The following is a 12549-nucleotide window of genomic DNA, read 5'->3' on the forward strand; positions in this document are numbered from 1 at the left end:
TTTTAATCGTGGGTCAGGGTCGATTTTTTTTCGTTGATGTTTCTTTTATACCTTTTTTTTTCCTTTTATCATTTTTTGATACCTTCTAACCTCTGTACCCCCCCGCAACGTCCGTGGTACGGCAAAAGTCTTTTCCAACCCCAACTATTGGGCAACCTTAATTGTGTTTACTCCGTTTCGATGAGTTTTGATCTATACGATAGATCACCAGTTCACAGTACTCGACAATCGGGTTTCTCAAGGATCAGTGAACCACCTGCTTACGGATCGTGGACAATGGGCCCTGAGGGAGGGGCAACGGGCGGTGCGGCAACCGCCGGATATTCTGCATGGGATCCGCGAGGATGGTCGGTGATGAAAAAGCTCGCTGTCGCAGCCGGTGCTGTGGTGATTATCGTCGCTGTTGTTGTGGGATCTGTGCTTGGAGTGCGAGCCACTCGATACCCAAGTTATACCCAACTCAGTTACAGCTTGGTGGACACCTACTCCGGGTCGGATTTCTTCGATAATTTTTATTATGCTACCTCTGATCCGTCAGGTGGATTTGTACAGTATGTCTGCAAACCTTCAAGTTGTTTTGTCAAATACCCGATCTCTAGCTAACCACCTTCTACTAGGTACATTGATAGATCTGCATCTGAGTGGCTCAACTTAACTTATGCCACCAACACATCTGCCGTGCTCAAAGTGGATACAACATATAGTGGTTCAGACCAGGTAGCTGATGGTCGCCAATCCGTTCGCATCACCTCCAACAACACTTATGCCGATGGCCTCTTTGTGTTTGATATTTTGCACACCCCATACGCATGCGGTCTCTGGCCCGCGCTGTGGCTTTCAGACCCAAGTAACTGGCCAGACAACGGCGAGATTGATGTGATGGAAGCTGTCAATATGGGTGAATGGGGCAACCAGGCAACGCTCCACACAACAAAGGGATGCAGCATGGGCGTGAAGCGGAAGGAGACCGGTACTGCTCTTTACAAGCAATGTTACTGGGATGCCAACGACGAGTCAGGATGTGGAGTGAGAAGTGCCAAGGCCAACTACGGTCCCGAGTTCAATGCAGCGGGCGGTGGTGTAAGTTGCTCTTTCGCCCACACCCACAAAAGATGAAACAATATGGCTAATCTTTGCTTAGGTATATGCGATGGAGCTCCGCGACGCAGGAATTCGAGTCTGGAATTGGATCCGTGATGATATTCCCGATGATATTACCTCGGGAAGCCCCGACCCTTCAACTTGGGGCAAGGCGTACGCCGATTTCCCGAACACAGACTGCAATATCGGGAATCATTTCACCAATCAGAGCATCATTGCAAATATCGATTTCTGCGGAGGTTGGGCAGGTGCGACGGCGTACTACACCACACAGAGTGGTTGTCCAGACACTTGCGAGACGTTCGTGATGGACAATCCATCAAATTTTACGACGGCATACTGGGAGTTTAAGAGTTTCAAAGTTTATCAAGCGAGTACATAGAATTTAGACGTATATTTTGTTTAAATAATGGCATTGGCGTTTATCGGATGTTTCTTTGAAGGTCATTCCTATATCTTTTTTCCTATTTTGTAGCATGGCCCCGAAATCTCGAGGCCTCAAACATTGATGACATCTGGATGCACATGTGTGGACATCTGGATATTTGAACGCTGCTACTTTGCCACATACCACATGTGCAGCCTCATCAACAATTCATAGCTAACATTTGTTTGAACCATTGATATTGATGTATGTACCGTGCATGTGGACTACCTTTTGAATAAGTGCGCTGCTCCTCCAGACATCATGTCCAGTCTTCAACACATTTGAATTAATCTATTAGTGCCAGCTCAATTGGTCTGGCGGAAATATATATTTACGCGATTTGAATAATTTTCAAGGGTCCTAGTTAGAGGAACATTTGAAGTAGCCCTAGATGTATCCCACCTTGAGCCAGTTGACCTTAAAAGTGTACACGTGCACATGTGTGTATGCAAAATTGAACATTCACTTTGAATCAATACTTGCAATGGGCATATATACTACTACTCAGTACTCAAGATGAGCTTCAGTACTTACTGCATGTGGGCACTGAAGTTGGGTACCTAGTAGGTATTGTACACACTACTACTCAGTGCCTATTTTCACCTCCTAATTTTCAACTGCCAATCAATTGAAGTTCCAACTGGTGACGAAACAAGCCACAGCCCCCTCCCCCCCCCTCTATGTACTCGTAGAAAGACGGGCTTCTAAAGGAGCACTATATGTGCATCCCAATCTTCACCCTGTCGAATGTTTAAACAGGTTAAATATCCTTGTCGACCCGGAGATCCGAAACCCTGATGTGGATGAAAGAATTCCCAACAAGCTCGCATTTCGCAGTGACGTTCCCTGATCCAAGAACCTTGATGCTGATTTAACTCTAATTTAGACGTCGGACTACTGCGCGTGCCCCCGACACGTGTCCCACCCGGCCCCGAGTCCCCGACACGGGCACCCACACTTATTTCGAAGGTTATCGGCACAACAAGACGGGGCCCCACACGGGATCCCCGCATTCCTCACCACATTAAAAACCCCAGCACCAACAACCCTTGCAAGCCGACCAAGGGAAATGATCATACGATGGGCTCCCGCCTCGGGGCAAGCCACTGAAATGACGATTGCGGGGGATAAGACAATAAGCAACAAGCCTGCTTTTACCCCGGATCCGCTCAGCTCTCCACGCGATGATGACCGGGGTAGAATCAGGGATATATAATCGAGATGCACAGAAGCCATTGCTTACATTTCCTGCTCACGGAATGATTTCTTGTTCAATATGTGGCAATCTTCAAAGCCCTACTTTGGCCTCCGGGGAGGATGGCTTACATTCTGGATGACTCTAGCCTGTGGTGCGGATATGACACTTTCGGGATACGATCAGGGGGTGTTCAGTGGAGTTGTCATCTCTCAAGACTTTCTTCGACTGCATGGCCTTGAGGGACCTACCAAGACGACACTTCTAGGTACGGTGACTGCTATTTATGATGTGGGGTGTTGTCTTGGCTCGTTGCTTGCCTATTCTGTTGGCGAGCGACTTGGTCGGAGGAATACTGTTCTCGTGGGCACAACGATCATGACCATCGGTGCTATCTTGCAGGCCTCTTCCTATAGCCTCGCTCAAATGATGGCAGCGCGGGTGATTGCTGGGATCGGCAATGGTAAGAGAAGTCTACTTAGTGTCCAATTCGTGTTTTGCAGATGCTGATTGCTTCCCTTCGTCTCCCCATAGGCCTCAACACCTCAACAGCGCCCATTTGGCAAGTCGAAACCTCCAAGGTGCAGTGGCGTGGGAAACTGGTTATTTTGGAGAACTGTCTTCTCCTGGTTGGCTTTTCTCTTGCCAATTGGCTGAACTACGGTCTCTCGTTTGTCGATGGTCCGGTTTCATGGCGTTTCCCCTTGTCCTTCCAGTTGATCTTCAACCTTATCCTGTTTTTAACGGTTCCTTGGCTTCCCGAATCCCCAAGGTGAGTATTTAATAATATCCGATCTACTGAACAATCTCCGAAGCTGACGGCTTCTCTGTTTCCCGCTCGCAGATGGCTTATCGCCCACGACCGTTCAGACGAGGCTGTCCAAATCATCGCCGATCTCGAGGATCAAGAGCCAACCTCCGCATTTGTCCAACTTCAACTGAGCGAAATCCAATACAGCGTCGAGTACGAGCGGTCTAACAGCGTCAGCTTCAGCGATATAATCCGCGGGCGTGCTAGCGAGAAGTCAGGCACAAACACAATTCGCCGTCTCGTGCTGGGTATGGGAGCTCAGTCATTCCAGCAATTTACCGGAATCAACGTGACATCCTACTACCTCCCGACCGTACTGACCACTTCAGTTGGGCTCAGCGAATCACTGGCACGTTTACTCACAGCATGTAACAGCGTGCAGTACTTGTGTTTCTCCTTGGTCGGCATTCCTAGCGTTGAACGCTGGGGGCGACGCAGACTGATGATGTTTGGATGCGCGGGAATGTGTTTCTGTTACGTATTCATCACGGCGCTTATCAGATACAGCGAGATGGTTGGATACTCACATCGTGAGCAGGTAGCCTCTGCATCAGTCGCGTTTTTCTTCCTCTACTACGTTTTCTTCGGCATTGGCATGCAGGGCGTGCCGTGGCGTGAGTTGAAGATCTTTAATCTTTCATTTCATTCTTATGATCCCGTTCCAGGGTTAACATGTTGCTTCCGTCTTCTAGTTTACCCAACCGAGATCAACTCGCTGACGATGCGCACGAAAGGAGCAGCTCTGGGAGCTGCAACAAACTGGATTATGAACTTCATGGTCGTCGAGATTACACCAATCGGTATTCAGAACCTGGGGTGGAAGTTCTACATTATTTGGATCGTGTTGAATGCTGCAATCGTACCCACGGTTTATCTGTTTTACCCGGAGACAGCGGGTCGGACTTTGGAAGACATGGACGAGTATTATCGTGGCAGTCCTCCTCTCTTGGCGTGTATGGACAAAGAGGCGATTTCATGTGAACGACCAGAGAGGTACCATGCGCGAAACGAACACATCATGCATGCCAAAAGTATTGAGAACACAGAACATGTTGAGAGTGTGACATGAGGCAGGTAGGAAGTTCCCAGTGCTTGCCTGGACATGAAGCTGCGATAAAGTTCGAATATGATTATGTTGAATGCATGATTGGTAATAGAGATAACCTAGACATTCCATGATTGATTCGATTCCAATGTTTAGTACATGGATACCTACTACCATCAAATCAACTTTGCAAGAAATTGAAATTCTGTCTTTTCACGAGTTGCAGATGTGCCCAGATATTGATGGCATTTTTATCCGCATGAAATAAAATCGTAGTAGTAACTACTAGTTTTCTTCAACAGATGTTATTAGTGGAAAAACAGTCAAAGGGGGTTGCCAGATGAGCGTGCAGAGAATAAACACGTTGGATGAAGAGTTGGAAGTGTTACCATAATAAACTTGAAGATGCCATAAAGTAGGATTATCTTGAGAAAATGCAAATTCCGTTGATGGGAACTCGGAATGTTTGAACTTGAAGTTGAAGTTATGGATGAAAAGAGGAGAAATCAACATTGCAAGCATTCGAAGCCTTCAAAGCCATCCATTCTTCAAAGCCATCCGACAAAAAGTTGAACACACGACAAAAAACACAGAATGGTTTGATTTTATGTACAAATGGGTTTGTCCTAGCTTCCCCGCATGTTGTGAGGCAAAGAGCCAAACAGCATGGGGTACTGGTCGCCAGCACTGCGTAGAAGTGCAGACCCGTCGCTGGCGCGTCAACTACTCCTGACCGAGTCAGAGGGACGTAGTCAACGCCCAAAAGCATATCACCGAAGCGAAAATGCGATTGGGAATCTGTTCAGAAGTAGAAAGTAGCCCGATGAACGCAGTTCACCTGACGCCGTAAACTTCCTTGGAGCTGCTTGAGTCAACAGAAGAGCAGATCCCGAGACTCACGGACCGCAATCCCGCGGAAAGACGACAACCAAGACAAACACCACATGAAACAGAGCTCACGTGTATGCGAAATGGAAAATCTGAATCTGGAGACCGTATCGCAGACCCAACCAACACCGACTTTTGAGAACTGACTCATGCCAACCCACAGGGACCGTGAGGAATTGCCAGCGTAGCAACATCCAAGGGCAGATCGATATCCAGAACATCCAAAGGCAGTTCGAATATGAAGTATGTACAAAGCTTGAAACTGCCCAGGGACCACCTGTTGAAGGGAGACGACAGAACGCATGGACAATGAGCATCAAGAACAGAGACCCTGCCAGTTTGACCTGACAGCTCTTACACCGGTCGACCGAGTCGCAGGTAGCGCAAAAGCCCAAGAACACAACACAGAACATGTTGCATCCAGGGGAGATCTCTGTCCAAGACCCCAAAACCCTGTTGAACCCTCAAAGTCGCAAAGAAGAGCAGTCTAAAAGCCTGATTCGATGAACCCAAGAAACTCAACAATCGATTGGAAAACAACAGCAAGCTGCCGAATGCCGCTTGTACTCGTCTTTGTGGAATGCAGTAAAAGTATAGACTCCACTTAAACTGTCAGATACACAGACGCACGAGAGTAGGCGTGGATGATAAAAAAAAAAAAAAAAAAAAAAGCAGGGGGAAGGAAAGGAGGTGAGTAGGGGGCAAAAGATTAGGAATTCTTTTCTTTTCCGACGTTTCATACGCAATGTGGGTAGGAGGCGCTGTCGCGCAAGGTCCAATTTATGAACACGCTGTCCATCCTAGTCATACTTTCATGAAGACCTGGCAAAGCCCAACGGAATTAAGCGATGCGAGGTACGAAAGCCCGTATTGCACTGTGGAATGTCCAGAGTTTGCTGTGCAGGGGAAGGAGTTTGTTTGCAAGTCTTTTCCGCGATTGCCACCAAGTGGGTGAAATGGAATCGTGATGCCAACGAGCTAGTAATCTCACATATGCAAAGGTGAAAGCAACGTCATAGAGGACAGAAGCTGACGGCGATGCGAGCCACTTCGGCGAGCCAGGCCCGCGGAAGCGGATGTGGGTCAGGACGCCGACAGACGGGATCCTTTGGACAGAGGCGATCAAATACTCAACGATCCTGGGAGCGACGACCACCGGAAGTCTCATGCCAATAGAAAGTCTTTCATGTGAAGGCGTATCCCAGGCAACTCTCATAGGTGGGCGTGAGTACTTACTGAGGAAACAACGAATACTGAAACTGCGGTGAGGATCAGGACGAAGAGGCAATGACAACACAGCAACGGGCGACCTGGAACAGCAGAGCTGGATCGTATGAGAGAGACCAAGGGGGGGGGAGCAAACTTAGCTGGAACTGGGGAAAAAAGAAAAGAAGAAAGGAAGAGAAGGGGGGGGGGGGGGACGGGGTATTTATGCCAGAAAACGCGAGTCGCGAGAGACGCGATTGAGACGCGAGATCACCCATACAATTTGGATCAACGAATGAGATCGCAGGATCAAAGAACTCGCTTGCCTCCCCTCTTTCGGGCTGTCACTCCTGAGCTAATTTTGGCCAATGGGGTTGCAGGATCAAGATCACACCCCCTCCCTCCTACTCCACTTGAGTTGATATCAACCCAGTCCCAAAATATTCGTACCCAGTGCCTCTTCACCCGTTGATCTCGTAACTCCCAACCTTAGTTAAAAGGATCATTTTGGCAGAATGATCAGGCTAAATTTTCTCTACATGTAGGTTTTTTTTACAGGTTTGTAGGATTTATATTGAAGATAGGATCAGAGAAAGTCTTCGCTCTCCTGACTTGAAAGTTGGGAAGGATGGAAATTTCAGGAGACTCTTGTTACCCCCTCCTTATAAATCTGGCGATCGATGTTTCTGCATTATTTTCGTTGACTCTCATGGCTACTATTGTTCTCGTTGTTTGTCCCCGCTTGCAACAGAAGCAGAGCACCCTCCCCTCCCTCCCAAGTTGGTGATTAATATTTTCTATTGTCCTCGTTGTCACTCGTGGCCATTGTTCTCGTTGTCTTCCCACTCGGCTTGACATAGAATTTGCCAAAGTTGCACTATTCAATGTCTGTTATTTTTGCTGGATGAAATGAAATGTATGTAAATTTAAGTATTGTTGTGATCGATGCCCCACATACTCCACACATTCAGCTCCAACCAGTAGTAGAACGGCTTGGCACCAGAACAGGACTAGCGTGTTAACCATAATTCAAGTACAATTCTCCGCAAGCTTACTAAGATCAAACTAGCTCAAAGTGAAGCTCAAGGGCAACTGCAAAGTTATCCTCCATAAAAGAGTCATCACTGGATTAGTGGCAACTGACTGGCATTTGCAATTATATGTTTCAATGTTTATTTTCCGTCCTGTCGGGCGTTTCACCCTGCTACGAAATATGCGTGCATGTGCTGACCTGGCATCTCAAGACAACAGAGACTTGGCGTTGGGGTTGAAGCAATTTGCCTAGATTTGGGCACTCGATGACTGAATCACTTGTACGGAGGATGGGCTACGATGATGGCAGTGACGTAGGTGCAATTTGTGGACCCTGAGACCCTGAGGGTCTGAACGGACTAGCCGTGCATGATATCCTCGATTGTGATTCGTCAATGTGAGCCCACTTCCAACGCCAGTGACGTCGATTATCATTGTTTCCATGTTTTATATATCCGGTGCCTGGGCAATTAATCTAAATCCTCGTTTAAGGATGATGAGCATCACTGGTTAAAACCCCACTGCTAGAACTTCTCCATCCCCTTAAATATCGCTAAAGCACGGTCAATCGCTGCTGGAAAATCACCACAACCACATCGGCGCGATCGGTTAACGTCAGACGTGCAATCGGCAGGCATCTCTATCTCTTCATCCACTCGTCAAGATGAAGGAGTCAACATTTAAACTCCAAGCCCTTCTACAGGCGTATCTCCTCTCTATTGCCTCTGCATCCCCCGCACCGACCGCATTCCCCAGCACCGAAGTCAACGTCGCTCCACAAAACCCAATCATTACAGCGTCCCCGGTCGTGCACCACCCCTCTCCGATCGTTGGAAGAAACCTGTTGGACAATGTGGACTCATATGTGGGCAGTGTGCTTTCTGGACTTGGCTCGGATCTTCCGTCATGGGTTGCGTCTGGCGTGCCCAACTTCTTCCAGGGTTTCCCGAGTGGTGACGCAGTTGTCAGTTCCCTCGGCCTGGACAGTACAGAGTTAGCAGCTTTGCCTACCAACGTGCTAAACATTGACCCCTATGCCAATTGGACCAATTCGGGCTGGAACGTCCGCTTCCATGGAAATGTCTACAAGCAACCAAATACCTCAGTCTCTGACTTGAACAAGTTTGCCGATGTCTTCCTTGGCAACACAAGCATCTCCGACCTACCCGAATCCCAGCAGGACCAGGCAAGAAACCTTACAGCGGAAATCCTTGTTGTGCAACAGGCAAACGTCGCTGTTAACACAATTCACCTCGAGCCGGCTCCTAGTCAGGGAGCCAGTGGACAAGCGGGTGGTGGTGGCTCATCGAACACAACGGGCGGCACGCAAGATATTACTCTGCCTTACAACACAACGGTAGAGGGTGATTTTGATACGTTTGTGCCCATTGCCAGCGATGGCCTTACAGCGGGAAATGAAACTTCCGCAATTCAGCGACTCAATACCTACGTGGACGGTGCAACTATCGGGAATAGTACTGCCTATCTCGTGCCTCCTACTGGACTCACGATCGTGTCCGATATTGATGACATCCTTCGTGTCACCAAGATCTATGAGCCGGAGCAAGGATTACTCAATTCCTTTGCCCGGCCATTTACAGCCTGGGAGAATATGCCCGACATTTACCGCAACTGGTCTGTCAGCGTTCCGAACATGCATTTCCACTACCTGGTGAGTTTTTTTCTTGCATTACCTTTCCTCTAAATCCAACGGACTGTTCTAATAAATCCATTCACTGCAATAGACAACCACCCCCGAGCAAATCACAAGGAATTACATGCAGTTCATCTACGCAAACTACCCCGGCGGCTCTTTTGACACCCGTCCTCTTAACTTCAGCGATGTCTCCGCAACCCTCTCGATCCGAAAATTCCTCTTGCAGAAAGTCTTTGAGACCTACCCCGAGCGCAAGTTTATCTTGATCGCCGATACAAGTAACAGCGACGTCATGCGCGACTACCCTGAGATGGCCACGGAGTTCCCTGGCCAGGTTCAGTGCATCTGGCTCCGCAACACCAGCGCTACGGATCCCGGTGACAAATTCCCCTACGACACATCTGGGTTCAAAAGCTTGAACCAGTCAAACTACATGTTTTTCCTGAACCCAGATGATCTCACGAACTTGGACGTTGCAAGTGGAGAGTGCTACAATACCTCCATTCCTCAGAACTTGACCTTCTCATACCAGGGTCTTCCTGATGGGCTGGGAGATACCCCTACTGCAGTCAATGCCTCAGCAACCCACACTTCGGCTGCTTTTTCTCTGTCACCACAAGGATCCGGTGGCATGCAGAATTTGCTTGTTTTGGTGACGGCCATTGTTGGTGCTACTTTTGCGTTGTTTTAAATCTTATGTTGATATTAAGAATGTCTGTGACATCCGTGCCGTTGTGTATCTACTAGTACTTATGAACACCAAGCCGAGATGCTTTGTGAGCAGCTCACATAAGCGTTTCTCGGATTGGGTATGAGAAACGAATAAATCAAAATACGAATGAACAAATAATGGAATCTAGTCACATGTCATTAAATCACCACTTCCAAGGAGTTCGAGGGAAGATACTCGAGGCATACCACTACGATATTTATGACCTTGGAGTCCTCTCCACAGCTGCCTCTGGAGTCAGAGAATCATTGGAAGGTTTGTGGAGGATGCTCACTCCTGCATGGTACACCTGGCACTGACACATAAAGTTGATCCATGGATATTAAAATAAATCGCTGATAGCTCAAATTGTAAAGTAGTTAACACCCGGAATCCTCAATAAAGCCGTAAGATTTTACTATATACAACTATTCAAAGGCAGGTTTTGATCCCTTCACTTCGAATGAATGGAGGACGTACTCGAAGGAGACTCCACAAACTTGGGCCACGTATTTGTGAAAACCAAGTTCTTGATAGACTTCTCTGCCTGATCGAAAACCCTAGACGAGAACCTCTCAGGAACAACCACAGAGTCAGGAAGCCGTGACTCAATATGCATAATGCTATGACTCTCAAATGGAAAAGCATCAAAGCACAGGGCATGCTTATCTTCCTCGACTGTGATGACGGTTGAAAACTTCTTCCTGTGCGTCGGCATCGGGTAGCCATCAGGTATATTCCTGTAGTATCGCGAAGCACCCCCTTGCGCATCACGCAAAAGCATCAGAGAGGCCTCGCCAAATATCTCTATCAAGTTGGAGTAAATTTGAGACTCGATATTGATGGGAAACTCAGCAGTGTGGAGATTGACGCAAGACGCATGGATCTCAACTGCGATTTTGAACATGTGCTGTCGGTGATTATCCGGGTCCCGTGCCCAGTCATATTCCGGCTGTGACTCGCCTATCCTTGCCCACCCGGCTTTCCAGTCGCGCACGTAGGTGAGAAAGAGGATGTTCTCGCCGCTGAACTCCTTGGCTGCGGCGAAGCGGAGTAGTGTACCCGGGTCATCGAGTAGGCATTGCTCCAGTGCGTCTCGGGAATAAATTTCGGGGACGTGCGGACCACTGATCTCGCTTTGGCTGCGTGAGATTCCGGAGTCGGGTTCGTCAATTCTTGAGGTGCTCTTTTCCTTCCAGACTTGTATTTGTTCGAGCATGTGGGCTTTTCGTCGTCTTGAGACTAGGACTTCGTAAAGTGGGAAGAAAATAGTCACAGCTTCCATCATCACGATTCCGGGGGTAAACCTATTCATACTTGTCAGATTGTGTGATTTGCATTGTAGTTGCGCTTTGCCTACCAAAGGGCTGGGACCCAGTATTTGTTGATAGCCACCCACGTTGGAGTCGAAGAGTATAGAGCTGCAAACCACATAGGTGAGCCGGGTAGACTGTGAAGATGTCAGTTCAATATTCGATGGCCTTCATATTTCCGACTTGTATTGCTTGGGCCTTTTGAGGTCGAGACTCCTTGGGCACATACCTAGCTATCAGGCAAATTGAGATCTGAAGCCGCCAATTATGAACGTCGTGGATATTGCGTATCTTCCACAAAATGTACGGGGCAAATAGCCACGACCATATTAATTGCCAGAGGATAGATGGAACCCTTCAATAATTCCACGTCAGGGCAATTCAACCAATGTATAGCGTATTTGAGGGGCTCACCATTCCGGTCCGCGTCGACATTCTGTAGGACTGACCCGCATATCCCAAGTGCCGAAGGTTTGAAATTTTCGAGAGGTGAGGAAGATACAAAGCGACAGAATGATCTATTGATAAAAGCCAGTGTCAGCAGCAGCAGAGATATGAGAAAATCGTGTCCGGCCGGGTGCGTGCGCATCGGCACATAGGTACTAACTTGAATCACCATTCCAACCACAATACCAAACTCAGTCCGTTGAACCAGGTTCCATTGCCTCCATTTGTCTAAAAAGCTTCCTGAAGAATGGTTGCGACCGATCAAGTGGGGTACATATGGGCGATGGGTCGCTAGAAGCAATTTCTCCTGGATACCGAAGATACTCAGAAGCTGCATGCTATTCGCTTGGAACAGAGCAATCCCCAGTGGAAAATATATGCTCATCACCCAGTACTCTGCCACACAAGGGTACCTGCCATTCATGGAGTAGGCGACCAGGCACAATATCCAGTAGATGTGGAGACACCCCACGGCGCTCAGAACAAGCGACAAGTTGCGAATGCGAATGCATTGTTCTTGACGATTAGCGATGAGAAGGCCCGCGCCCGAAAAAATCACCACAGTCCACACGATAGCGACCGAGGTGTAAAACTTGGCGAGCGAGTCAAAGATAGGCGCGCCCTCGTCGTCCCCTGTCAGGCTGGAGAAAGCCATGTGGCGGTATGGTGTGCAACACGCAAAACCGTCCAGAATCAAGTGGGTAGGTCTTGACCCCTG

At 48.2% G+C, this 12549-nt stretch overlaps 4 protein-coding genes across 4 annotated transcripts; 3 read left to right on the plus strand and 1 right to left on the minus strand.

The window, feature by feature from the left end:
• Positions 1–276: 276 nt before the first annotated feature.
• On the plus strand, positions 277–1483 carry N7466_009376 (glycoside hydrolase family 16 protein; the record flags this gene model as incomplete). Its single annotated transcript, XM_057168765.1, has 3 exons — positions 277–551; positions 618–1080; positions 1142–1483. The coding sequence occupies 3 exons, from the start codon at positions 277–279 to the stop codon at positions 1481–1483; spliced, it is 1080 nt and encodes a 359-aa protein (XP_057017471.1).
• Positions 1484–2804: 1321 nt separating this feature from the next.
• Positions 2805–4603, plus strand: N7466_009377 (sugar porter family MFS transporter; the record flags this gene model as incomplete). Its single annotated transcript, XM_057168766.1, has 4 exons — positions 2805–3186; positions 3258–3495; positions 3568–4148; positions 4227–4603. The coding sequence occupies 4 exons, from the start codon at positions 2805–2807 to the stop codon at positions 4601–4603; spliced, it is 1578 nt and encodes a 525-aa protein (XP_057017472.1).
• A 3766-nt stretch (positions 4604–8369) lies between these two features.
• Positions 8370–10053, plus strand: N7466_009378 (phosphatidate phosphatase App1 family protein; the record flags this gene model as incomplete). Its single annotated transcript, XM_057168767.1, has 2 exons — positions 8370–9377; positions 9451–10053. The coding sequence occupies 2 exons, from the start codon at positions 8370–8372 to the stop codon at positions 10051–10053; spliced, it is 1611 nt and encodes a 536-aa protein (XP_057017473.1).
• Positions 10054–10525: 472 nt separating this feature from the next.
• N7466_009379 (uncharacterized protein) lies at positions 10526–12486 on the minus strand (the record flags this gene model as incomplete). Its single annotated transcript, XM_057168768.1, has 4 exons — positions 10526–11378; positions 11432–11521; positions 11799–11902; positions 11992–12486. The coding sequence occupies 4 exons, from the start codon at positions 12484–12486 to the stop codon at positions 10526–10528; spliced, it is 1542 nt and encodes a 513-aa protein (XP_057017474.1).
• Between the last annotated feature and the right edge of the window lie 63 nt (positions 12487–12549).

Source organism: Penicillium verhagenii (genome assembly GCF_028828195.1).
Source record: "Penicillium verhagenii strain IBT 33310 chromosome Unknown utg000009l_segment0_segment0, whole genome shotgun sequence".
Classification (NCBI taxonomy): Eukaryota; Fungi; Ascomycota; class Eurotiomycetes; order Eurotiales; family Aspergillaceae; genus Penicillium; species Penicillium verhagenii.